This window comes from Carassius gibelio, chromosome B22 (assembly GCF_023724105.1).
Source record: "Carassius gibelio isolate Cgi1373 ecotype wild population from Czech Republic chromosome B22, carGib1.2-hapl.c, whole genome shotgun sequence".
In the NCBI taxonomy this organism is placed as follows: Eukaryota; Metazoa; Chordata; class Actinopteri; order Cypriniformes; family Cyprinidae; genus Carassius; species Carassius gibelio.
In genome coordinates this window covers 9,448,510-9,475,930 of record NC_068417.1, presented here as the reverse complement: position 1 = coordinate 9,475,930, position 27,421 = coordinate 9,448,510, and the positions used below count along the sequence as shown (strand labels likewise).

At 37.0% G+C, this 27,421-nt stretch overlaps 3 protein-coding genes across 8 annotated transcripts in view; 2 read left to right on the top strand and 1 right to left on the bottom strand.

Annotated features, from left to right (window-relative positions):
- The window catches only part of LOC127987326 (uncharacterized), a 256,216-nt gene that overhangs the window by 34,154 nt on the left and 194,641 nt on the right, over positions 1 to 27,421 (top strand). The window lies entirely within an intron of this gene.
- The window catches only part of LOC127987296 (putative autophagy-related protein 11), a 308,120-nt gene that overhangs the window by 259,772 nt on the left and 20,927 nt on the right, over positions 1 to 27,421 (bottom strand). Inside the window, exons 5-6 of one of the 3 annotated variants that reach the window (XR_008161154.1) lie at positions 26,019 to 27,293; positions 22,052 to 24,654 (exon numbers count right to left, since the gene is read on the bottom strand). Coding sequence is in view for 2 of the 3 variants with exons in the window: in XM_052589547.1 (XP_052445507.1) it covers positions 22,820 to 24,654; positions 26,019 to 27,293 (3,110 nt within the window). In the remaining variant the exon portion in view is untranslated. Of the gene's footprint in view, positions 1 to 22,026; positions 24,655 to 26,018; positions 27,294 to 27,421 lie in introns of those variants that run through there. The other 2 variants (XM_052589547.1, XM_052589546.1) reach the window with 2 other exon arrangements.
- On the top strand, positions 2,553 to 17,048 carry LOC127987331 (uncharacterized). 4 transcript variants are annotated; one of them, XM_052589625.1, is made up of 6 exons: positions 2,553 to 2,610; positions 11,175 to 11,504; positions 11,579 to 11,902; positions 12,332 to 12,435; positions 15,975 to 16,034; positions 16,192 to 17,048. In XM_052589625.1, the coding sequence occupies exons 1-5, from the start codon at positions 2,574 to 2,576 to the stop codon at positions 15,993 to 15,995; spliced, it is 816 nt and encodes a 271-aa protein (XP_052445585.1). In that variant the 5' UTR covers positions 2,553 to 2,573; the 3' UTR covers positions 15,996 to 16,034; positions 16,192 to 17,048. The 4 variants fall into 4 exon arrangements, with proteins under 4 accessions (XP_052445585.1, XP_052445584.1, XP_052445583.1 ...); XM_052589624.1 differs by having other exon boundaries at positions 12,332 to 12,439; XM_052589623.1 differs by having other exon boundaries at positions 15,975 to 17,048.

Genomic DNA, 27,421 nt, shown 5'->3' with positions numbered 1-27,421 from the left:
CTGTCTTTGCTGTAAACTGGTTTAAAGGGACAGAAGTGAGAGACTTATTTACCCTCATTTGATAAAACTGTTTTGAAAAAAATTATTTTACATATAGAAATTTCTAGAATATCTGTTTCGGGTTTTTTGGTAGTGTAAAAACTTTTCCAAAATAAAAAAGTAAGTAAGTGAAATTTTCACTTATTTTTTACAAGATCTTGAAGTGTTCCTGTAGCTCAGTGGTAGAACATTGCATTATCAAGTGCAAGGTTGGGGGTTCGATTCCCCGGGAACACATGATAGGTGAAAATTGTTAGCCTGAACGCACTGTAAGTTGCTTTGGATAAAAGTGTCTGCTAAATGCATTAATTTAATATTATTTAATTAAATTTTACTCAATAAAATTTACTTATTATTATTTTATTTTTTTTACTTAACTTAGTTAAGTAGATTTACTTAATTTCCAAATGTGTTAAATTTACTTGAAAAATGCTTGTGCAAAAACTTGCCAAATAAAAATTAAGTAAATTTACTTATTACTTTTTTCAGTGTATTTCTTTTTCATGTCCTCACATTGAAATCAATAAATCATTGAAAAAAAATCTGTTGTCACTGTTGTGAAAAAATAGTTGTCACTATCCGCCATACTACGCTGTAGTTTAATTTATTGTAAACTGTTTCAATCCCTGGAAAAATATGCTAACTTACAGCCAGACCAATTATCAGTATACTTCAAGTGTGCTTATGTTTAGTTAACTTGAAGTGTGCCATTTTGGAATAACTTATTTTGTGTTGTATTTTGTGTTGCTACTTATTTTTTTTTTATAGCAATTGCTTAGGTGCAAAAATGATCGGTTAATAAATAGCTTTGCAAGCAACATTGTGTCTGGATATCATCCTTATGCTCAATTCATACTTCTGGTCAGATTTTTCATGAGTCTGATGGTAAGGGTTAGGCTCTTCTGTTCTGATCAGTTCACTTCTGGTTGATCTGATGTCATGAACCAGCACAGCAACGGTAGCCACGCCCACCACAGCACAGAAAGCCAATCCTAGCTTCAGTGAAACAACAACAGTGGATGCAGTCTGAAAAAGGAACTGTCCATTGGGCATTTAGCTCATTTTCAAGCAGCCTTGTGCAATAGGTTTCAGGAAACCACTTCTGTTCTCTGTTGCTCGGTTGCAATCATTTCTCCATGCCTGTTCACACAGTTCACACACACACACACACACACACACACACACGCACACACACACACACACACACGCACACACACACATACACACACACACACACACTCAGCTGCAATCATTTCTCCATGCCTGTTCACACAGTTCACACACACACACACACACACACACACACACACACACACACTCAGCTGCAATCATTTCTCCATGCCTGTTCACACAGTTAACACACACACACACACACACACTCAGCTGCAATCATTTCTCCATGCCTGTTCACACAGTTCACACACACACACACACACACACACACACACACTCAGCTGCAATCATTTCTCCATGCCTGTTCACACAGTTCACACACACACACACACACACACACACACACACACACACACTCAGCTGCAATCATTTCTCCATGCCTGTTCACACAGTTCACACACACACACACACACACACACACTCAGCTGCAATCATTTCTCCATGCCTGTTCACACAGTTCACACACACACACACACACACACAGTTTTTGTTAAAAGTGGGTTCATCCCATAGGTGTAATGGTTTTTATACTGTACAAACTGTATATTCTATGGCCCTACACCAACCCTACACCTAACCCTAACCCTCACAGGAAACTTTGTGCCTTTTTTCTTTCTCAAAAAAAAAAAAAAAAAAAAAATTCTAATTCTGTATGATTTGTAAGCGTTTTGAAAAATGGGGACATGGGTTATGTCCTCACAAGTCACCCTCTCCTTGTAATACCTGTGTCATACCCATGTCACTATACAGAGTTGTGTCCTGATATGACACAAAAACAAGAGCACACACACACACACACAAATAACTTTAAAGAATTATATTCTGCTCACCAAGCCTGCATTTATTTGATCCAAAGTACAGCAAAAAAAATTATATTGTGAAATATTTTTGCCAATATCAAAAATTAAAAGAAAATAATTCTTTAAAAAGCATTACAAATCTTTCTGTTCAAAAACAGAAGTTATGGAAGTAATGGGCTAATGTGGGGTAATGTGAAGTAATCAGCAATTGTAGCAATTTCTAGGTCTATGGATGCTCTGTATTAGCCTGGGCCACCCCTGTTTAAAACTCTAGTTCCAGCACTGCTCCAGACATCACTTTCACTTTACAATGTAAAGCAAAGGCTTTACAAAGTAAAGGTGTCTAAAGGGCGGGGATTAGGTCACTCACATGTGAGATTTGTTGTAACGTCTCTATGTTGAAATTTAGGTTATTTTTTGTGAGACATCCGAAGTTGAAGGCACCTGGGTGTGGCTCATGAATGACGAGCACAGTGGAGATTAAAAGGAACCGAAATGTTAGAATCTCAGTTGATCGTCTGCATTATACATTCGGAATCTACACATCTCTACAGCTCTAGGATGTTACTGCTGTTTCATACCCTACTGCTTTTGGACGGTTAGTGAATTTAGGTCTTGGTTTGGTTTAGTTCTAATGCATGCGCCGTTATGCACTCCAATGCCTCTTGAATCATTCCCAGTCGACATCTGGTGGGGATTTCTGTAGCCTATTAAATGTAAAATTCGGTAATATTCACCAGCCTATACAGTCCACAATCTGGATGCAATTGTGCAGTCAAAAAACAAAAACAAATTATATATATATATATATATATATATATATATATATATATATATATATATATATATATATATATATATATATATATATAGATTTATCTAGATTAAAATGGTTCATTCGAATTCTGCCGAAGGCATTCAGAATATGTGTGTTACCCAAATAAAATTGACAAACAGTAAGTCTTTGAGAAGGGGTTTATCAAGCTAGATGGTGCATTAGAAAAGGGGCTCACCTCCTCTTTCCAAAATGCATCACAAAGTGCTTGAAAAAGCTGTAAACTAATTCCACATTGCACAAGGTGCAAACAACCTTACGCCTGTTTCACAACAGTGTTTAAGTTTTTGTCAAGTTTGTAGGTGTCAAGGTAAAGAAACCTTATTTACACGTATTTAAAAATAATTAAATGTAAAATAGCACTGGATAGTCTTCAATGTAAAAATGAAATATACAATCAAACCTACATTTATTCAGACACCTTCAACATTTCTCACATTATTACAGTTTTGCTATATATATCAAAAATTATACCTGGTGTCTGAATAATTTTTGGTTTGACTGTTAAAACTACAAAGTAATTCAGTCAAGAGCAGTGAGTGATTTTCTTTCATTTTCTTGGATTAACATTACAGCAGCCAGTAGCTAAATTAGGCGCGGTCACTTTAAGAGACGATGAACGCATCCAATATAATACACATCCCATTTTTTTCCTTAACTGTTTACTTTCACTTAAAAATAATTGACAGTTTTTTCAAGCATAATTTCCAAGGTGGATATTTTGACATATTTTGTATGTATTTGTCGGCACAAGAGCAAAAATAAGCAAATTCGGTGTTCAAGTGTTTTGAGACACCTTTCTCTGCGTTAGCCCTGAACACCAGAACACCGCGAGTAATGAATTGGGCTCTTTCACATCTTTTTGTTTGTTCAAACTGTGATTTGTATTTGTTCGTTTATGTGCAGGAGGGACTTCGAGGAGAACTTCACAGAAGAGAGCTCGGTTTAGTGTCTCTCTCTCTCCGCACCGAACACAGCCCGCGAGTAACCAGCTATTCTGTTCATCTTTTCCGCATCTTGTGTTTGGATGCTTTAATGTTTAAATCGACAAGCGGTACGGCTTAAAAACATGTGAAAAAGATAAGCTTTCGTGACGATGCGCAGCAGTGGCCCGTCAACTGTCCTGAGCATCTTTTTAGGCTGTCCTCAGCGAGTCGGTTATATAAAATATCAAGGTAAAAGTCATCATAGTATTCTTAGTATAGACCCAGCTCCCAACCCAACTTTGAGAACAGATCAACGGCGATATTTTTTATCGCCCGATAAGAGTCTCGCGTTAACGCAGCACGTTAATGCCGATAACGGCCCACCACTAATATATATATATATATATATATATATATATATATATACTGTATATTCTGCTCACCCTTCAACCATCGAACAACAGACCACACTGTAAAAAAATCATAATTTGATCCTACTTATAATTTTAAGGCAACCAGCTTTAGCAGATTTTTGACTGTACGTAACTTAAAGGTCAATAGTTGTACAAACTTTGTGCATGTTTAATATTTTAACCAACTTTTAGTTTAACTTCAAATTTTGTGTTTAGTTAACAAGAAAAATAAGGAGTTTTTAAAATTACAAATAACTGAAAAGAATCACAACATTTCCATTTCAACAACATGATTTCTCTGTAGAAAAGCAAATTTAAATCCCAAACCGAATCATTTACAATAAAATCTATTAAATAAAATTACAATAAAATAAAATACAAAAGTCTGTTCAAGTTAAGAGCCTATTTGTCTGCTTTGAGTTGCAAAAGTACACTGAAAAAGTAATAAGTAAATTTACTTAATTTTTATTTGGCAAGTTTTTGCACAAGCATTTTTCAAGTAAATTTAACACATTTGGAAATTAAGTAAATCTACTTAACTAAGTTAAGTAAAAAATAATAATAATAATAATAAGTACATTTTATTGAGTAAAATTTAATTAAATAATATTAAATTAATGCATTTAGCAGACACTTTTATCCAAGGCAACTTAGAGTGCATTCAGGCTAACAATTTTCACCTATCATGTGTTCCCGGGGAATCGAACCCCCAACCTTGCACTTGATAATGCAATGTTCTACCACTGAGCTACAGGAACACTTCAAGATCTTGTGAAAAATAAGTGAAAATTTCACTTACTTACTTTTTTATTTTGGAAAAGATTTTTACAATAACAAAAAACTTGAAACAGATATTCTAGAAATTTCTAAATGTAAAATATTTTTTTTTCAAAACAGTTTTATCAAATGAGGGTAAATAAGTCTCTCACTTCTGTCCCTTTAAACCAGTTTACAGCAAAGACAGCACGAAGGACTGGATGCACATGATAAAAATTCTGCAATTAAGAAAACAGATAAAAAAAATAGCACTGTAAAACCCGATAAGTAAACTTTTCTCAAACCGTTTGAGTAAAAAGATTGCCTTTATTTAAACCATGTAAGTTTTAAAACTTTGCATTCAAGTAATTAAGTGATTAACTAAGTGCTGATTGAGAATTAGTGATGAACAGCTGCTGTTAACAAACAGAATCACTGAAGAAAAGAGAAACACAAGAACAACTGACTTCAGACACAGACTTAGATGAAATCAACTGAAATAAAATACATGAAATCTCTCAAGATCTGATTAAACAACCCCACAAACAGCATCACCAGCTCCACTTATTAATAACCAGACTGACTTTATTTCTGTCAGATGTCTACAGAAGATCTTATTGAGAATGAACTAAGGTTTAGATGTTGATTTATTGTTTCATTTGAAGTAACCATGTTAGAGATCAGTGTTTGCTTTAGTTGGGCTCTTGACCCTTGACTTCTGTCTTAGTCTTTTCTCTGGCTGTTATAACTGTGTGTTTCTAAAACACGTTTGTTGTAAACCAGAAGCCCAGAAGAAATGCCATCAGATGTTAACCTGTACCTAGGTGTAGATTGTTATACTTTATATTGGTGATGATAGTCATCAATTATTGATCTGTACGGAGTCTAATCTCTGATGAAATAGGTGTTGTGTAATTTGATTGATTATAGTAAAAGTGATGCTAAGGGCCAGTGCTTCTGTGATAATCAGTTCATACAAAGACTTTCCAAACAGTTTGGTCTTCTATGGTCTCAGTTAGTCACACACAGACATCAATAATCAGAATATGAACCTCAACAATGGTGACCATTAAAAAAAAAAAATGCTGCAGAGCATGCTGGGAGCCATGGATGAGTTTTGTACTACAATAGTACCCAGCATGCATTGCATCATGTTTTTTTGTCACCATTGTAGAGGTTCATATTCTGATTATTGATCTTTGTGTTTGACCAATTACTGGCATAGAAGAAAAATTTATGTGTACAAAATGTTTATGAAATTTTTATATTAACTGAATATCACATAACCACTGCCTCTTAGTGTCATTTTTACTACGTCCATGTCTACTAATCGCACATCTATTTCATCAGAGATTAGACTCTGTACGGATCAATAATTGTGAATAATTATCATCACCTATATAAAGTATAGCAACCTACACCTAGGTACAGTTTAACACCTGATGGCATTTCTTCAGGGCTATTGAGTTACAACAAATGTGTTTTAGAAAGACACGGTTATAACAGCCAGAGAAAAGACTAAGACAGAAGTCAAGGGTCAAGAGCCCAACTAAAGCAAACACTGATCTCTAACATGGTTACTTCAAATGAAACAATAAATCAACATCTAAACCTTAGTTCATTCTCAATAAGATCTTCTGTAGACGTCTGACAGAAATAAAGTCAGTCTGGTTATTAATAAGTGGAGCTGGTGATGCTGTTTGTGGGGTTGTTTAATCAGATCTTGAGAGATTTCATGTATTTTATTTCAGTTGATTTTATCTAAGTCTGTGTCTGAAGTCAGTTGTAGTTAGGGCTGGGCAATATATCTAACGATATGATCATGCGCATCTAATCAGTAAAGCTGCTTCCGTGATCACCGCTAAAATCTCCATCACCTGCTTATAATTGGAGTGGCATTTAATAGACAGAGCCGTAGATCGCTGACAAGCCACGCCATATCGCGTTCATTATCGAAGGCGATTCATCTGCGATAATGAACGCGATATGGCGTGGCTTGTCAGCGATCTACGGCTCTGTCTATTAAAAGCCATTCCAATTATAAGCAGGTGATGGAGATTTTAGCGGTGATCACGGAAGCAGCTTTACTGATTAGATGCGCATGATCATATCGTTAGATATATCGCCCAGCCCTACTTTCAAGTCACAAGCAAGTCTTCAAGTCATATTCAAGTCCTCAAAGGGTTAAAGCTAAAGAGATAATTAAGTGACTAATTAAATGATGATTGTGCATTAGTGATGAACACCTGCTGTCAACAATCAACATCACTGAAGTAAAGAGAAACACAAGAACTACAACTGAATTTAGCCACAGCCTTCAACTGAAAAAAAAGTAAACGAAAAAAAACAAACAATATGTCACCATAATTGTGGTCAAGGTTTGCTTTAAGTAGTCTTGACCCTTTTACTAATTCAAACCAATTTGATTCAAAATAATTGCAATATTGTTTTCGCAACAAACATGTATGCATTGCTGAGTCGAACCTTGCAGTAACAGAGGATCTTATGTGTTTTCTGATTATAGCTCATGATGACTGAACATCATGAAATGGTGTTTATCTTTGGATAGTAGACTGACACTCAGCTATTACTGAACTGAAGTAAAAAAAAAAAAAATCTAAATGTTGAAAGACACAAAAGGAGACAATCAGTTCAGGTTTTTAGACAAACACACTTATCACACGATCCTCAACAGGGGTGACAATTTTTCATACTGCAGTGCATGACGGGAGTTTTTACTAAGGTTTTACCCAGCATGCAACATTTTGTTGATTGTCACCACTGTTGAGAGTCATATGCTGGTTCTTGATGTCTGTGTGTGTCTACAGAGTATAGCTTTTCAAATTTTGTATGCACTTAGTAGAGTGTAATTTTACTGGTTTGATTATGCTAAACTTAAATAGAGCTAATGTTAACTTGATTGTAATCTGACCACCTATCACATACAGATTAATTTTTTCTCGCTGCTTTACAGCACCACATGCAATGCTACATAAAGAGATCTAACATGACAGTCAAGGGTCAAGAGCCCCACTAAAGCACACGCTGATCTCCATTATGGTTGCATCACTTTAACCAATAAAACATCAACATCTGATCCTCTGTAATTCTCAAGAACAGCAGGTGTTCATCATTAATGCACAATCATCATTTAATTAGTCACTTAATTATCTCATTAACTTTAACCCTTTGAGGACTTGGGATATGACTTGAAGACTTGCTTGTGACTTGAAAGTCCCACCTCTGCTGTCTATTAAATGCCACTCCAATTATAAGCAGGTGATGGCGATTTTAGCGGTGATCACGGAAGCAGCTTTACTGATTAGATGCGCATGATCATATCGTTAGATATATCGCCCAGCCCTAGTTGTAGTAGTTCTTGTGTTTCTCTTTTCTTCAGCGATTCTGTTTGTTAACAGCAGCTGTTCATCACTAATTCTCAATCAGCACTTAGTTAATCAGTTAAATACTTAATCGCAAAGTTTTAAAACTTACATGGTAAAGGCAAACGGTTTGAGTAAAGTTTACTTATCGGGTTTTACAGTGCTATTTTTTTTGTCTGTTTTCTTAATTGCAGAATTTTTATCATGTGCATCCAGTCCTTCGTGCTGTCTTTGCTGTAAACTGGTTTAAAGGGACAGAAGTGAGAGACTTATTTGCCCTCATTTGATAAGACTTTTTTGAAAAAAATAATTTTACATTTAAAAATTTCTAGAATATCTGTTTCGGGCTTTTTTGTTAGTGTAAAAACTTTTCCAAAATAAAAAAGTAAGTAAGTGAAACTTATTTGTCACAAGATCTTGAAGAGTTCCTGTAGCTCAGTGGTAGAACATTGCATTATCAAGTGCAAGGTTGGGGGTTTGATTCCCCGGGAACACATGATAGGTGAAAATTGTTAGCCTGAATGCACTGTAAGTTGCTTTGGATAAAAGTGTCTGCTAAATGCATTAATATTATTTAATTCAATTTTACTCAATAAAATGTACTTATTATTATTTCATTTTTTTTACTTAACTTAGTTAAGTAGATTTACTTAATTTCCAAATGTGTTAAATTTACTTGAAAAATGCTTGTGCAAAAACTTGCCAAATAAAAATTAAGTAAATTTACTTATTACTTTTTTCAGTGTAAGAACGGCTATATGATTGATTAAATGGGGAAAGCATCGAGTAAATCTAATACAAAATTCAAGTCCAAAATAATGTGCAACAATAACAACAGGTCCAGTTAAAAATGTATTTGCCAAAGTCTTTTATATCTGTCCTTCATATCTATCACAAGCAATATAAAATTCATTGCAATGGCGGTAAAAGTGCTTGGATAGCAGCTAAAAGGCCAATTAGCCTTTCGCCGGCCCCTCCCCCAGAACGGCCATTGTCCAATCACACATCATAGCAACTGTTACTATGTGAGCAGCGCCGACAAACATTAACTCCAAGCAAGATGATGAAGCGGTGTGCCCACGGCATTTGTAAATCGGACACTAGATACCCCGAGAGATTGTCTGGAGGAGTTGTATTCTTTTCATTCCCAAAGCCGACAAAGGATAAAACCGTGTGGACGGCCCCACTCCCAGTTAAATGCGTCGAACATTACGAAGCTTAGTTAAATGTGCATAACAGATAATAAAATAAAATGGATATCTGAATGCCTTATATTTTATTTTATGCATTTCATTTTATTATTTTATCTGTTATGCACCTTTTAAGCCAAAGCAATTTTCTATTTGTGAATTCTATTAATCAACAATGGAAATAAAACATGATGATCCTGATTCTCATAACAACAGAGAAATGTTAGTAAGCTTTGAATGGCTTTGACACACATGTAGGTTTAGCTAGCTAACATACCCTTGTATTTGAACAAAATCACTACTCGCAATAGACAATAATAGACCATAACATATAAAAGAGAACTTACCCGGCAGTGCAAGAGCATGACTGGTCCACAAGGCGGTGCTGGTTGCATTTGAGGTACAGGTCATGGGATTTCGCTTGAGACCGGTAAGCATTAGCCTTGATAGTAGTCGTGTCTCCTTCATTGCGTATTTTTATATTTTGAATTTATCCCTCCATTGCATACTGTAAACCCTTTTGCCTCGATCTGGAGGATATCGCGGAGGTATTGCTCCAAAAAAGGTCACTGACATGCACTGGTATACCTCTTCCCGACATGGCAATATGTCGCGCTGGTCGTGTTTGACCATTTGTTTGTCGGAGGTAGCAACAGTAACTAAGGGGGGCGGGGCTCGTCAAAAGTCTAATTCCCTTTCAAGTGTTAGATAATCCACAGAATCTAACTCCGACTCTGTTGCCTCATCACGATAACACATAGAACTACTTTCTCCTCTAAGAGGATACCTGTCAGTTTCATGAGGATGGCTGGCTCCAGGAAATAAGTGGGCAGTTTGTGGCTCACTGTCTTTTAGTTCATTTTGAATAACGATATATGCTCTAAAGTCTGTAATGGAAAAGCTGCAATGTGTTTGACTTCTGTGACCACAGAATGACGAAATCAGATGTGTTTTAAAATCACAACGGCTAAAAGGGCACCAGTTTCATGATTTTTTTTATTTTATTTTTAATGGCTCCTAATATGTTAGGAGTAATCAGGTGACACAATGGAATGTTAAATGACTCTCATGTGAAGATAAGCGCTTGTGTGATCTTGAAAGTCGAGACTTCTTCCAGTGGTTTTAAAGGAGCAGATGTGATGGGTGTAGAGGCAGGGCAGTTGACGGTTTCTTCCCTGGAAGTGGTGCAATCGGTAATGTTTCAGAAGGACCTCCTGAGCAGGGTGTTCAGATCACTTGCTCTGCATCACCCTAATCGGAAAATAATATACAATACAGTGGTAGAACTACTTCTTTGGGCAATTATTTTTAAATATTTTTTTTTACCACAACGGATACATGTATTCATTGCTAGAGAAAAAATATAAAAGGACGACTTAAAATACTATCATAAAGCAAGCAAGTTGGTTAAAGGAATATCACATTAAAAAAACTGCTATGAATTTACGGTTTTAAAATAGCTCTTAAATTATATTCATTTTTAAAACATACAGATTAATATAGATACTGATTTATAGTACACTTAGCAAACATAAGCCACACAAATACGTTGCACTGAACAAGCACATAAATGTAATGTAAAATGAATTAAATGAAGAAGATACATCTTGAAAACACGCTTAATAACCATAGCTATAATTTTTTATTTATGTTCTGCAGGTTTGTTTGCTGCAGAAACAGTCGAGACAGTGACAGTGATTGAGGGAGATTCTGTTACTCTATACACAAATCTTGCTGAAATACAGAACGATGATACGATACTGTGGCTGTTTGGACCTAAAGACTCTGTCATTTCTCAAATAACGAGAAAGCAAGACCTGACTTCATTTTTTGTCACTGATGGCGTGAGATTCAGAGACAGATTGCAGGTGAATCAAAAGACTGGATCTCTCACCATCAGAAACACCAGAATCAGACACATGGGACAATATAAACTCAGCATCTCTAGAAAAAATACTACGACCAAGATATTTGACGTTATTGTTATTGGTGAGTATGTCGCAACACTGCATGCTGTAAAAGCTGTATTAAAATACTCCAGCTCTGACCTGATTTTTATTCAGGTGTAGCTGGTGAGACGGATGGAGTGAAGTCAATGTCAGTGATGGAGGGAGAGTCTATAATTCTACGGAATGATTTTTCTGAAGTACAGAGAGATGATCTAATAGTCTGGAGGTTTGGAGATAAAGGCGTCCTCTTGGCTAAATTTGATGTGGAAAATAATGACACGTCATTAAACAATGCTGATGAGATATTCAGAGACAGACTGAAGCTGGATCGGAATGGATCTCTGACCATCGAGAAGACCAGAACTACAGACTCTGGACTTTATGAACTACAGATCAGAGGCCGTGCGAGCTCACAGCGATTTCTGGTTTCTGTCAGTGGTGAGTATATTTACAATCGATTTAAAGGAGACTTTATTATACAGTATATAGTAAACCGCACAAAAAAAAATCTGAGTTGTGATTATTAAATAAACCTGGTTTATTCCAAATTATTCAAAAATGGTGTTGGAACAATGTTTACTAAGAAATTGCTACTTAATTTCACAAACACTTACAAAAATGGTATCACATTTAATCATACATAAAATTTTGAAAAATTAAAGAACTACTCCATTAATTTTGTTTTATTTACAACTTTTACAGTAGTGTAGCGGAAACAAGTTTAAGCTTAAAGGGATAGTACATCTAAAAAATGAAAATGACCCCATTATTTACTCAAAAAAATCATCACATTCACTGTCTCAGAATCGGAAAGAGCTTTATTGACAATTATGTTTTTGTATTGTCAACTGTCTTTATCTGAACCAGATTCAGATCCATCTCCAGGTCTTATAGCAGCAATTGTTGTTGCGCTGGTTTCGGCTGCAGTTGCATCCTCTGTTGTGGTTTACTGTTGCTGCAAGAAAAAAAAAGTGGGTGAGTATTACAGCTGATAGAAAAGGACTTTTTTATTCTACTTGTTTTATTGTACCATCCTGATTCTGAGTGAATAGATTAATTTGCCATACACATAATGGTAGATTTCCCACATTGTCACACTATGTTTATGTTTAATTGAACAGTTCATATTTAAAGAGCTGATTAACCCAAAATTGAAAATCACCCGTGATTTACTCACCCTCAAGCCATTGAAAATGTATATGAATTCTTATTTCCAACAAGAACAATCAGAGTTATATTAAAAAAGTGGGTGAGTATTACAGCTGATAGAAAATGACTTTTTTATTCTACTTGTTTTATTGTACCATCCTGATTCTGAGTGAATAGATTAATTTGCCATACACATAATGGTAGATTTCCCACATTGTCACACTATGTTTATGTTTAATTGAACAGTTCATATTTAAAGAGCTGATTAACCCAAAATTGAAAATCACCCGTGATTTACTCACCCTCAAGCCATTGAAAATGTATATGAATTCTTATTTCCAACAAGAACAATCAGAGTTATATTAAAAATATCCTGACTCTTCCAAGCTTAATAATTGTAATGGATGGGACCTGAGATTTTGAAGCCCAATATAGTGTATCCATCCTTTATAAAAGTGATCCAAAGAGCTACAAATGGTTAGTGAAGTAAAGCAATGTAATATTCATATTTAAAACTTTAATTTAAAACTAATATCCTTCTTCAGGCAAACAGTTATACAAAAGCCGAGTTGACATATGATGAACTGACAAAAATTCAGAAGTGCAATGCATAGAGCAAAACAAAACAACAGTCAAAAGAAGTGTAAAATAATACATTTTCAAAGATAAATGTTGGAGGATTTTGGTATAAGAGAGAAGGAGCTTGAGTTTTGCCATTTGTTTGATCCGTGAGAGGCGTCTACTCTCACGCTGCTCCTATATTTTCCAGTATGCGAATGTTATCTAAATGTAAACGTTCATGGAACCTTTCCACTGGACAAAAGTTCTTTATAGGGTAAAAAGGTTCCATGAAATTTCACACTAGCCTTATAACACAATGCCAATCAATAAAAGAAAAAAACACAATAGAAGCATTAAAATTCAATAGTCCTTAAGTCTAAAAGTGATCCCATTATGGACAATGAAAGGTTAATATATTGATTTTCGGAGTCCACAACAACAGGTTTATATGCATGCATGGTCTTATAATATGCATGTATTTCTACCTTATTTGCTCAAAGACTCCCGAAACGTTTTTTTTTTGACGATGAATTTTATTAATTTTACGTGAGGTTAATATGCGTTGATTGGTCTGATGACCCAGTCTGTTGTGATTGGTCTACTCCATGCAGCACATATCGGAAACGGAACACCCATCAACAATACTGGATCCCGGCTTAGGAAGTATATAAAGTTTATGAACAGACAACATGGCTTCTTCAATTTTGCCTTATCAATTTAAGCCTGAATACATTGGGGAAGCATCCAGAGCTGTTGATGAATCCCGCTTTGTATGCATTTAGGTTGCTATAGCAGTCATCAGTAAAATGAGGGGGCACAACACAAAGCTGAGACTATACTGCTGTGGTATTGTGAAAATGAACTTTACCCTTCCACTCTCCACAGCCTCGTCCTTCGGCCGTGAAAAAAAAAAAAAAAAATTACCCTCCCATTGCAGAGCACAGCGTATTCGAGACATGACGCTATCCGAAACGCTACTGTGTTTGAGGGAAGGGGGACTCAAGTTTTCCCCTGGTCTGTGTGGCAATAAGTGGCCAGACATAAATATGCTAATGTTTCATGTTGACGTCAACATGAAATGGCTAGATATTCATTTAAAATACTAATATTTTAACTCGGAATAGACTTTCTCTGTTTGGTCTTCTGCTGCTGTAGCCCATCTGTTTCAGGGTTCAACATGTTGTTCATTCAGAGATGGCATTCTGCATACCTTGGTTGTAACGAGTGGTTATTCGAGTTACTGTTGCCTTTCTATCATCTCTAACTAGTCTATCCATTCTCCTCTGACCTCTGACATCAACAACATTTTCATCCACACAACTGCCACTCACTAGATATTTTCTCTTTTTCTGTACATTCTCTGTAAACCCTAGAGATGGTTGTTCATGAAAATCCAACGTGATCTCATGAGAATACGTGTGTATTTTTACGTTAAATGTGGTTCTACCACACATACATTTACTTACGTTTTCATGCACATAAAAACATACAACTTAGACGTATTTATAGCAGTAAAACGTACAAATAGTTACTTGTTAGCATTGAACTTTATTGAAAATCGTGTTTTATGTTTTATTCTTTTAACATTCTGTATAAAATGGGTAGGTTTAGGTTAGGGTGAGGTATAGGGATCTTACATGTATCAAAAAAAAAATCTAAAAAGATTTAATTTAATAAACATAAATATTAAAAAAAAATTATCCGATACGCATTGAAAAGCAGCTTCATGAGCACATTTCTATGGATAACTGACTGGTCAGAGAACAAGTTCTATCTGTAGGTATTTGAGGTTGTTTTTACTGTAAATAGGTAAAGGCACATACGTATTGGACAGTTTTAATTTACGTCTAAATATGTACGTTTTGATTGTGAGATCAGGCTGGAAAATCCCAGTAGATCGGCAGTTTTTGAAATACTCAGACCAGTCCGTCTGGCACCAACAACTATTCTACTTTCAAAGTTTTAAATCCCCTTTCTTCTCCATTCTGATGCTCAGTATAAACTTCAGCAAGTTGTTTTCGCCACATCTAGATGCCCAAATGCATTGAGTTTCTGCCATGAGATTGGCTGATTAGCAGTTTGTGTTACCAAGCAGTTGAACAGATGTACCTAATAAAGTGGCCGGTGAGTGTAAGTAGCCTGATTATCTTAAAATGTATAGTTCATTGAAACAAAAAAATTGAGTTAACACATGAAAAGGGTTTATTTTTATTAACAGAAACCAGATATGGGTAGGAACAAGTTACATTTACTTTGTTACATTTGAGTTGTCACATTTACTTGAGCACATTTTTGGGGTAACTAATACTTTTGGAGTATATTTAAAGATGGGTACTTTTACTTCAGTAAAGTTTTGGGGGAAAATCTGTACTTTTACTTCGTTACTGTGGGCGACGCTACTCTTATCTTAATGCAATAAAAGTTATAAATGCTTTAGTTACTTTCAAATGGATCTTTGGCTACACTTTGGCTACATTCGATTACAGTACACGATACCTGTGACATTAGTTTGTTGTACGTGTAACTTCTAACATAGGAGAGCCAAACTGAATGCAGCTTCAAAAAGACAAAAAAATAACCAATTAATATTTTCTATATTTGATACAATCACACCAGCGTGAGAGCGTTCAGCGAGTCATATCATCAGCTGCTAAATTCAGATCTGTGTTCACTTATCTGTATATAAGGTATTGATTTCAGTGTTAACAGTTTCAGATATTTTAATGGGAGTTTTTGAGAGTGATTGAACTCTAGAACTTTTTTTTTAAATTGCTGTGATTCTCTCTGTATTTCCATTCAGGTTCCACAGGAGAATAACTGAATGATTCATTGACTGTAGAGATGCCACTGCTGAGATGAGGTATGAGTGAATGATTTGTAAGTCACGCCCACCAATCACTGTGACATCATCAGCATTTCAGCGCAACAAGATTTTTCAAATCTTACGAAAGGGAATAATGTGTGTCATCGAGCTGTTAAATTCACCAAGATGTAAAACTTTTTTTTTTTTTTTTTAGATGAACTGGGAAACTGGTATGAAACTCTTTCATTATTAACTTAGCAACTGGATGCACATCCCACTTATTTTATTAAGTATTTTTACATGGAAGGTAGAAATATTATATCTCATAATATAAATATCTCAGAAGCTATTTCTTGCTTTAAAATAATAATAAAATAAAATAAAGAATGTTCTTCCACTATAAAGAATCCATTGTGGAATGGAAAGGTTATATGGAAGTTAAATGTTTTTCTAAGAAGAACATATGACAGGAAATAACACATTTTTTAGATTTACATTTAATCATTTAGCAGACGCTTTTATCCAGAGCGACTTACAAATGAGGACAATCGAAGCAAACAAGTGCTATGTCAAGTCTCAGTTAGCACAGTGCACCTAGGTTAGCAATAGAATAGAAGAATAGAATAGAATAGAATAGATAGAAAAGAATAGAAAATAATAGAATAGAATAGATAGGAATAGAATATAATAGAATAGAATAGAATAGAATAGAATAGAATAGGAATGTGCTCGTATTAGTCAGGTGCTGGTATAAAAAGGTCATTTTTAAAATCTCTTTTTAAAATGTCTTCTTTTTAATCAGTGTATTCAAATCTTTCAATAAATGGTAATGGGGGGGGGGGGGGGTACATGTAAATACACACACTGTTACTGTTTTACGTCTTTTGTCTCTTAAAAAAATGATCTAAACAGTACCAACTTAGAGTTGTTTGGCTTGTAACAATAGCGGAACCCTTTCTGATGCTAAATAGAACACTTTTATATAAGGTACTGTAAAGAACCATGCTTGTAGTACCTGGTGTTATAAATACTCTTTTTAATAACAGTTAATTTTTGTTTATCAGTATTTTTATATTACAGTTTTTTTCAGTCGCTAACAAGCATTTGTCCAAGCAGTTGTCACATTTTCAAAACTCTAAACACAATTAGCACAGCATCTGTCTATTGTGGCCATACCATTCACACATTTCATGTCGTTTTCACACAATATGGAGTCATTGAACACATTTCCACAATGCTTACATATTCTGAACAGACAAGCTATACCTCCCAACAAAATTATGGATCGTTTTTGTAGTATTTACAAATGTTAACACACAACATCCCACAATAGCAAAAACAATGTTCCAAACCTTAGATAGAGTATAAAAACCTCTGCTTCTGCAATGATATCAGTTCAAAAACAATATATCTTAGCTGATTTATGTTGTGTAAATTGGGCCAACCACAGCTGATTCCAATCTGGCTTAGACTCAATGGCAGGGCTTATTTTTTAGACAATAAACTTATACAATAAAAGGAGGACTTTGAAGAGTGATGTTTTTGGAAACAGAAACAGAAAAAGAGAAACACTGTAATGTATGGACGAGGAAGAGTAAGAGCAAGGGGCCCAGGGAGAAGAGCAGGAGCAGTGAGAGGAGCAGGAGCAGTGAGAGATGCAGTGAGAAGAGCAGGAAAAGTGAGAGGAGCAGGAGCAGTGAGAGATGCAGTGAGAGGAGCAGGAGCAGTGAGAGGAGCAGTGAGAGATGCAGTGAGAGGAGCAGGAGCAGTGATAGATGCAGTGAGAGGAGCAGGAGAACTGAGAGGAGCAGGAGCAGTGAGAGGAGCAGTGAGAGGAGCAGGAGCAGTGAGAGGAGCAGTGAGAGGAGCAGGAGCAGTGAGAGATGCAGTGAGAAGAGCAGGAGAAGTGAGAGGAGCAGGATCAGTGAGAGATGCAGTGAGAGGAGCAGGAGCAGTGAGAGGATCGGTGAGAGGAGCAGGAACAGTGAGAGGAGCAGTGAGAGGAGCAGGAGCAGTGAGAGGAGCAGGAGCAGTGATAGATGCAGTGAGAGGAGCAGGAGAACTGAGAGGAGCAGGAGCAGTGAGAGGAGCAGTGAGAGGAGCAGGAGCAGTGAGAGGAGCAGTGAGAGGAGCAGGAGCAGTGAGAGATGCAGTGAGAAGAGCAGGAGAAGTGAGAGGAGCAGGATCAGTGAGAGATGCAGTGAGAGGAGCAGGAGCAGTGAGAGGAGCGGTGAGAGGAGCAGGAGCAGTGAGAGGAGCAGTGAGAGGAGCAGGAGAACTGAGAGGAGCAGGAGCAGTGAGAGGAGCAGTGAGAGGAGCAGTGAGAGGAGCAGGAGCAGGAGCAGTGAGAGGAGCGGTGAGAGGAGCAGGAGCAGTGAGAGGAGCAGTGAGAGGAGCAGGAGAACTGAGAGGAGCAGGAGCAGTGAGAGGAGCAGTGAGAGGAGCAGGAGCAGTGAGAGGAGCAGTGAGAGGAGCAGGAGCAGTGAGAGATGCAGTGAGAAGAGCAGGAGAAGTGAGAGGAGCAGGATCAGTGAGAGATGCAGTGAGAGGAGCAGGAGCAGTGAGAGGAGCAGGAGCAGTGAGAGGAGCAGGAGTAGTGAGAGATGCAGTGAGAGGAGCAGTGAGAGGAGCAGTGAGAGGAGCAGGAGAACTGAGAGGAGCAGGAGCAGTGAGAGGAGCAGTGAGAGGAGCAGGAGCAGTGAGAGGAGCAGTGAGAGGAGCAGGAGCAGTGAGAGATGCAGTGAGAAGAGCAGGAGAAGTGAGAGGAGCAGGATCAGTGAGAGATGCAGTGAGAGGAGCAGGAGCAGTGAGAGGAGCGGTGAGAGGAGCAGGAGCAGTGAGAGGAGCAGTGAGAGGAGCAGGAGCAGTGAGAGGAGCAGGAGCAGTGAGAGGAGCAGTGAGAGGAGCAGGAGCAGTGAGAGGAGCAGGAGCAGTGAGAGATGCAGTGAGAGGAGCAGGAGCAGTGAGAGGAGCAGTGAGAGGAGCAGGAGCAGTGAGAGATGCAGTGAGAGGAGCAGTGAGAGGAGCAGGAGCAGTGAGAGATGCAGTGAGGGGGAGCAGGAGCAGTGAGAGGAGCAGTGAGAGGAGCAGGAGCAGTGAGAGATGCAGTGAGAGGAGCAGTGAGAGGAGCAGGAGCAGTGAGAGGAGCAGTGAGAGGAGCAGGAGCAGTGAGAGATGCAGTGAGAGGAGCAGTGAGAGGAGCAGGAGCAGTGAGAGGAGCGGTGAGAGGAGCAGGAGCAGTGAGAGGAGCAGTGAGAGGAGCAGGAGCAGTGAGAGGAGCAGGAGCAGTGAGAGGAGCAGTGAGAGGAGCAGGAGCAGTGAGAGGAGCAGGAGCAGTGAGAGATGCAGTGAGAGGAGCAGGAGCAGTGAGAGGAGCAGTGAGAGGAGCAGGAGCAGTGAGAGATGCAGTGAGAGGAGCAGTGAGAGGAGCAGGAGCAGTGAGAGGAGCAGTGAGAGGAGCAGGAGCAGTGAGAGATGCAGTGAGAGGAGCAGTGAGAGGAGCAGGAGCAGTGAGAGATGCAGTGAGGGGGAGCAGGAGCAGTGAGAGGAGCAGGAGCAGTGAGAGATTGTTTTTATTTTAACCCCCCCCCCCCCCCTTTATCTGGGCTTTTTGCTGTTGTTGTTTTATGTTCAGAATGCTCTTATGTGTTTCATTGATATTTTGTTCACTGTAAGCAATACTGTCGAACCTGTTCTGTTCTATCATACCGTGTTTCTACTGTACTGCCTCCTGCAGTAAACAGTAAAGGGAAAAATAGCTTTTTACTGGAATGCTTTTGAATGTGAACATTACTGTACATTTGGACATACAGTTCCAAACCAAGAAATTTAGTGTAAAACAGTGAATTGCATGTTTTGCATGCAAATACCTGTAAAACTGAAACATAAAAGTCTATGCAGTTTTAGTAATGTCAACAATAGCCAGTATTTTGAAACCTGGTGTACTTTGATTGACTGTATGTACCTTGTGAGGTGAAAACAAGTGTTATTCTTTGACAGAATAATTTAATTTTGAGTCAGATTTCCAGTGTTTTGGTAAAGTTGGTGTGTGCAGATAAAGATGTGTTCTATTTTGAAATGAAGATTTAGTATATATTTAACAAAATGTGTTTTTGAGAAGAAAATTATCAATTTGGCCAATTGTGTTTTGTAGGTGTGAGTCTGTGTTAAGAGTTTAGAAAAAGTATCTGAAGTATGGTTAAGCGCTTGTTAGCGATTGAAAAAAACTGTATTAATACGATTTGAAAGTTCAGTATTTTAACTGTTTAGAGTGGGTTGACAGTCTGTCTGGAGCTCCAGAAAACAAGTAATGATGAAGCTTTGACATGTTACAAATTTGAAAAACAAAAAGGTGGGAAAAAAGAATCCTGAACTCTAGTGCAAAGAACCATCTTAACAAATGAAAGGTCCTCCGGATAATACGGTTTTAAATAGAACTGTTACTATGCTTAAATAACCTACAAGGTAACAAGTACAATATTTTTTTTTTTCAAGTGTAGTAGTTGCTGTGTTGCCTTTGAGAATGTAAAATAATTTCTAGGCTTGTTGTGAAGCGGAAAACTTTCATTGCACATATTGTATAATAAACTCTTGTAAAGAGAACTGTTGTACTCTTTTCCAAACAATTTTAAAGATCTGAATGATAAGAAAAGATGTGAAAAATCTGAAATCATTTTGTGAGTGAGTGAACATGGGTGATGAATACATTCATAAATGATGACAGAATTGTAATTTTTTTGGGTGAACTAAAACTTTAACACGGGACTTCTCACAGTAGTCTCAAAATACATCAACACTGCCTCATTCGAAACTGTAATTTTTTTAGCAAGTAAAGGAGTTGGTCAATGTGCTCTGCCAACTTCTTTGAGCTGTTATAATGTCTCCAGCTGTAGAGAAAATGATTTCAGCTGGGACACTCGTCCCTGGAACACAAAGATAGCATTTTGTCTGGAGGGACAAGAGTGGGTACACTCCTTCATGCTTACACCACCACTTAAGCGGATCTTCTGAGAGAGGTATAGGTGTAACTTCTCTGTATTTGCCAAATTCTTCCCGTGCCCTGTCTGCAGCAGTAGCACCGATTACTTTAGCCACTGGAGCATAGGCTGCCTCAAGCAGATCCTACAGCACACAGGATTGTTTTGACCTCTTTGGTTGGGCTTTGGTTGGGTTTCAAGGTGTCATGCACGACAGATTTGAGTTCCTTAATGACAGTCGAATCACTGGCAGTCAAGCGCATCTCATCAAGGAGCTGTGCGTGCAATGGTGCAATAATAGAGAGAGTAGCTGTGATTGTGGAATGGATATTTTTTTTTTTTTTACCTTTAATCAAAGTCATTACTGTTATATACCCAGTGAGATTATGAGAAAATTGTGTAAGTGCTTTATAACTTGAATTTCAGGAAATGGGTCAATAATACCATTACAATCGTTTGTTTCATCCAGTGGGGACATAATTACTGATTATAATGACTTATACTGTCTTTTTTATGTGTTTTGTATAGCACTACGTTAACATAAAACCATGTCTACATTTGTGATCGGAGAAACAACAAACAACAAGTGCTACTCTACTGCTAAAAACTCAATTTTGAATCATCAGTGGCAAATTCTTTAAATATTTAAACATACTTACAGACTGTGAGTCAGAAGCGCCAGAGTGTCATTGCAAAGTTGTAAAACAGTTTTAAAAGAGTTTAAAATGCTTAATTAACTTATAAAGTAGTGGTAGTCTTGTACATACACGTTTATCTATAGGATTTAACAGAGTTTTATTTATGTTACAAATGACTTTCTACATGCTCAGTACAATTATTCAATATGCTGAAAGCAATTATATAGTCTAAAAAGTAACATTTGTGATTCGCAGTGCACATGCAGGAGCAGCTTTTTTTGTGATTAACACTTTTAATGGTGAATAATATTTCTTTTAAAAAAAAGAAAGAAAAGAACGTGATCTTTATTAATGGAAAAACTTGTTTTATTTTTTGTTAGTTACCAGAAAATAAGTATCATTGTGACCCGTGTTACATTGAGTTGCAATATTCGATGTCTGATCCCCAAAACCCATTAACCTGTAATCAAAACGGTCATTAACAATCATGCGTTAAATAGCAGAAAGAAAGCAGGAGTGCTTCGTTGTTTTCTAATGGAGTTTCAGTGCTCAGTCTGACTTCACTACTTTGTCTTTCCTTTGTCTGACCAGCAAATCCAACAAAGCAATAGCTATAGAAAATGACTGCTTCACAACATCGTCCTGTGATGTTTAAAACCTTAAAATGGTGACACTCTCTTACTCTTAAAGACATATATCCTTTGAAACACACAGTAATAATAGTGTGTCCACTAGCACAGACCCAGTACTTCAATTTATTCCAATATGAATTGTGTGGTGGATTGTGCGCTTGACAACGGATTAAAGCGCATTTAAAGCAATACTCAACATGTTTAAAAATATGGCTCAAGTGTATATATGATGTTTACACACCGGATGCTTTGCAGTTGCCATATGTAAATGTTACATATTATTTATACAAATAAAATCATTCGTATACACGTTGTTGTTGTTGTTGTTGTTTTTGTCAGCGGCACTGAGCAGAGTCTTGATGCTATAGTGAACAATAAAAGCAAGGGAAATATAAAAGGCAAATAATAAATGACTAAATAGTTAAAATGTTTGAGAAATGATAATGTGATTACAATGAATAATTCAATGAATGGTTCTATAATTAAATGAGCATGAATGGATAAATCCCAGATTACGTGAAGACATATAGAGTAGCTCACTTATGCTAGAGAGAAAGACCTAATAAAGAACATCTCAATCATTTGTAAAAGATGTTTCACATGACATGACATGAGCTTCTTTCCCTTCTTATTTTTTCCTCCTCATAGGCTTCAGCTATCTTGTTCTTCAGCTCTTGAAGCTGCTGATCAGCTTTCTCTCTGAACTTCTTCAGTTCCTCTTCTTGTGCTCTAGTTTCATCATCACGATCATTCTTCATCTTCTCTATTTCCTCTTCATGCCTCTGTATCATCTCATCACACACTTTTTCTTCTCTGTCTATTCTTTCTCTCTCCTCTCTTTCTCTTCTCCTGATCTCCTCCTCTTGCTCTTGCTTCAGATCTTTCATCATTTTCTCCCATCTCTTTCTCTTCGCCACTCGTCTCTCTTCATCCTCTTGTTTTCTTGTCTTCCATTCTTCTTTTCTCTCTCGCTCCAGCTTCTCCATTTCCTTTTTCTTTTCTTCATATTCTCTATATTTCTGCTCTCTCTCTCTTATCTGTTGCTGTTTCTCCTCCTCTCTGTTTTGTCTTTCTTCTTCTCTCTCTCTTTCAAAGTCTTTCTCCTTGTTCTCCAGTTCTTCTTGTTTTTCTCTCAGCTGTTCCTCGTGCCTCTCTTTCCTCTTCCTTTCCTCTTCCTTTAGTTCCCTCATCTGTCGTTTCTTCTCTTCCTCCCATTCTCTCTGCTGTCGTTTGGTCTCTTCGTCATTTTCTGCCTCTTTTAATTTTCTCTTCCATTCTTCTCTCTCTTTCTCTACTTGTTCCATCCTTATCCGCTCCTCTGAATCTCTCTGTTTTATTTCCTCTTCCTGTTTCATTCTTAACTCTGACATGATGTGTTGATGATCATATTTCATCTTTTCTAGATCTTGTTTGTATTTTTCTTCTCTAGTTTTTTCTTCTTCTTCTCTTTCTTTTTGCTGATTTTCATACTGTTTTCTCTGATCTTCATTTTCTCTCTTCATCTCCTCTACTCTTTGATCGTATTCATCGTTTAGCTGTTTTTTCAGCTCTGATTGTTTCTGATCCTCGAGCTCTTGTTTCTCTTGCTCTGATTTGTCTTTCTCCTCAAACTCTCTCCTGAGTGTTTCCTCTTGTTCTCTGAACTTCTTTTTCAGTCTCTCTCTCTCCTCATCCACCCGACGTTTTTTCTCTTCCAGTCTCTTTCTCATGATTTTGTCTTCCATGTCATATATGGCTGTTAATTCATTAACTTGAGCCTGATTTTTTCTTTCATTTTCTTTTAGCATTTTCATTCTCTGTTCAATGGAGACCGCTGCATCCTCAAACATCTCATTAGTGAAATATCTGCCCTGCTTAGATTTCCTCATTTCTTCTATTTTATTTAACAGCTGCTTAACTTGTTCCCGATCTTGTATATCTGTATTGTTAAAAGCCAGGAATCGGTTTCCATAATCTCTGATCAGTTTGTCGAGTTCTTCATTTTTATATTTCCCTACATACTGTTCTATTGTTTGTTTTTTAAATTTGTCTTTTCTGGTGTAGAGAACAATGCTGAAATCTGCTGCTTCTGGGCCAAATATCTTGGTTATCATTTCTAAAGTGTCTTTCTCCTCCTTGGTGATTTTTCCCATATTAAACACAGCGATGAACACGTGTGGTCCAGGTGCTGTCAGTGAAATGCATTTCATGATTTCTTCCTGCACTTGTTCGTTTGTCAGTGAGGGGTCAAAGAGTCCTGGAGTATCAATAACAGCTACTGACCGACCGTCAACTTCACCGATGACCTTTGTACAAGCAGTGGTCACTAAACATGAACTGTCTTTACTGTAAAACACATTTTTTCCAAGGATAGTATTTCCTGTTGCAGACTTTCCGCTTCCGGTCCTCCCGAACAGCAAGATTCTCAAACATTCTGGATCCATTTCATCATCTGAAAATGACAATAATAGAGTTTACAGATCAACAAAAATGTAGTATTGAATTTGGGACTCTGACCAGCAAAAGTGTTTGACTCAAACCTAATATTTTAACTATTACATTTTAACAGTCCTTCTCAGTGATTCTAAAAAAAAAAAATGTCTGGCTCATTGCTTCCCTATCCATTATACAGGTATCTTACCCCATTATATCAGATGAAGGCTAACTGTCGTCTCTGAATATTCTCTGTTTTTACAGTAAGGATTTTACAAGCTGATCAATTGTTTCTTGTTGTTGTTGTTTTCAACAGATCTGTATCGTTTCTTCTAAGCCTGATCCTTTGCGCTATGTGCTTTTAAGTGGGTTTGCCAACCACTGATTATGCTTTGGGTATTCTCCAAAATGGCGAAAGACGTAACTCCTCGGAGAAGAATTACTGAATTAATTTTGTTGTGTACAAATATTCCTGGACCTGGGAACCTTTCATTTGTAAACCAAACCTATTAAAACCATTTATTCTGTTTATTGTGCAAATAAAATACAAGAAGTTTATATCAGCCCTCCCACATTCATGGTGGTGGTGTTCTGTCTACATAAGCTGCGAACACTCTGCATAACCAGGTTTTGAGAATGAGTCCATAAATCTGATTATTAGTTGATCCCTTGTCATTTTAGATGTGACTCAAAGCTTAATAACGTGTTAAGAATAAGTATGTAACATTATTCAATTGAATGTCGTACAGTACAAAAATAAATTTAGTTGAAAGCATTGCGAGCCACGAAAGAGACACTGTTTCTCAAGCGCTTTCCGCAAGCGTGATTAGAAATGAAGTGAAACATGGACAAATGTGTTTCATTAATTTGTTTATAACTACTCATAACTACCACTCTCATTCACCAAAATTTGTCAATTTAAGCACACACACCTGAATCCCAAAGCAACCTGTACTTGTTCGGGTTTCACTTGTAAATTAGATTAGATTAGTTGCGTCTATGTTTTTTTGATTTGCACGTTGTTAGTAAATCACCTGCAGAAATTTCCACCCCTTTTTCTGTTTTGGAATTTCGCTCTCGTGCTAATTTGCCCTATTTAGTAAAACTATCCCTTAGTCTTGTAGTGTGCAGTCAGTTAAAGTGTTTACTGCTGGTTTGTGATTTATCTGTGGTTTCAGCTTGTGGCCCCGCTGTAACTAACTGATCTAAATCCTAAAATGCTGCTTCTCATAATTAATTAATATAAACTAGTGATACATTTCCTCAACAATATGGCAACTACATAAACTGCTGAAGAGCAAAGTATAGTAAAATGAAAGTATAGTTTATTCTCTTTTTTTGCAAATTAATTAAAAAAAATTAGCTGGTAATAGTGTGACTTACTGTTTGGGCGCTGAGTGTCAGGAGTTCCTTTATGAAGTTCATTAAATTCATTAAATGAAGTTTTATCTGTTTCTTTCTCTTCTTCCTCTTCTTCTCTTTGTCTTTCCTGTTGTTTCTGTTTCTCCCATCCCTCTCGTTCTCTCTTCAGCTCTTCCAGAATCTTTCTCTCTTGGTCCTCTATATCTTTAATGTCTCTTTTATATCGTTCTGCTATAAATTCTTCTTCTATTCTCTTTCTCTCTGTATCACGATTCTGTCTTTCTTCCTTTATCAGCATCTTCATTGTCTCCATCTCTTGTTTAAATCTCTGATTATATTCATTCCACATTGCCTGCTCTTTCTTTCTGCTTTTCTCCTCCTCTTCTTCTCTTCTTTGTCTTTCTTGTCGTTTCTGTTTCTCCCATTCCTCTCGTTCTCTCTTCAGCTCCTCTCGTATCTTTCTCTCTTGTTCCTCTATGTCTTTGATATCTCTTTTAAATCGATCTTCCCTGTCTTTACATTCCTCTTCTCTTCTCTTTTTCTCTTTTTCATGATCTTCTTCCATCTTAGTCTTCAACTTATTTATCTCTTCTTTATGTTTCTTTATCAGTTCTTCTTTTTCTCTGTTCAATTGATCTGCTTTCTCTGTCAGTATCTTCTTCTGTTGTTCTTGTAGTTCTCTCTCCATCTCTCTGAACATCTTACATGAGTAGTAACTCCCTCCATTTGCTTTCACCATTTCGTCTATCTTCTGCAGTAGATCAGTCACCTGTGTTCGGTCTTTGGTCTCATTATTAAACACATGGAATCTGTTTCCACACTCAGTAATGAGGTTTTTAAGAGAAGATCCAGTGTTTGCCAAGAAATGTTCAATGGTTTTGTTCTTCAGTTTGTCTCCATTGGTAAACAGCACTATGGTGTACATTAATGAGTTATCACCAAACGTCTCTCGGATGATCTTCACTGATTTCTCTTCCTCTTGAGTGAATCGTCCCAGTGGAATCAGTAAGAGAAACACATGTGGTCCAGGCAGGATCATGGAGATGCAGTTTCTGATTTCTCTCTGGATTTCATCATTACTGAGTTCAGTATCAAACAGTCCTGGAGTGTCGATCACAGTAATGTGTCTTCTGTTGATTTCATGTGTCTCTTTCTGACACACTTTAGTAACAGACTTTCCAGAAAAGTCATATATATATGCTTCTGTTCCTAAGATGGTGTTTCCAGTTGAACTCTTCCCAACTCCAGTTTTTCCCAGCAGCACAATCCTCAGTTCATCTTCTCTGTTTCTCGGATCTAAAGATAAATCAAAGAAAACAACATTTTATTCAACTTCAAGTGAAGACTGCTAATTTTATATCATTTATACTGAAGCATCATTTGTTTTGATTTTACTTTAACAATCACGAAAAAGTGTTTAATTC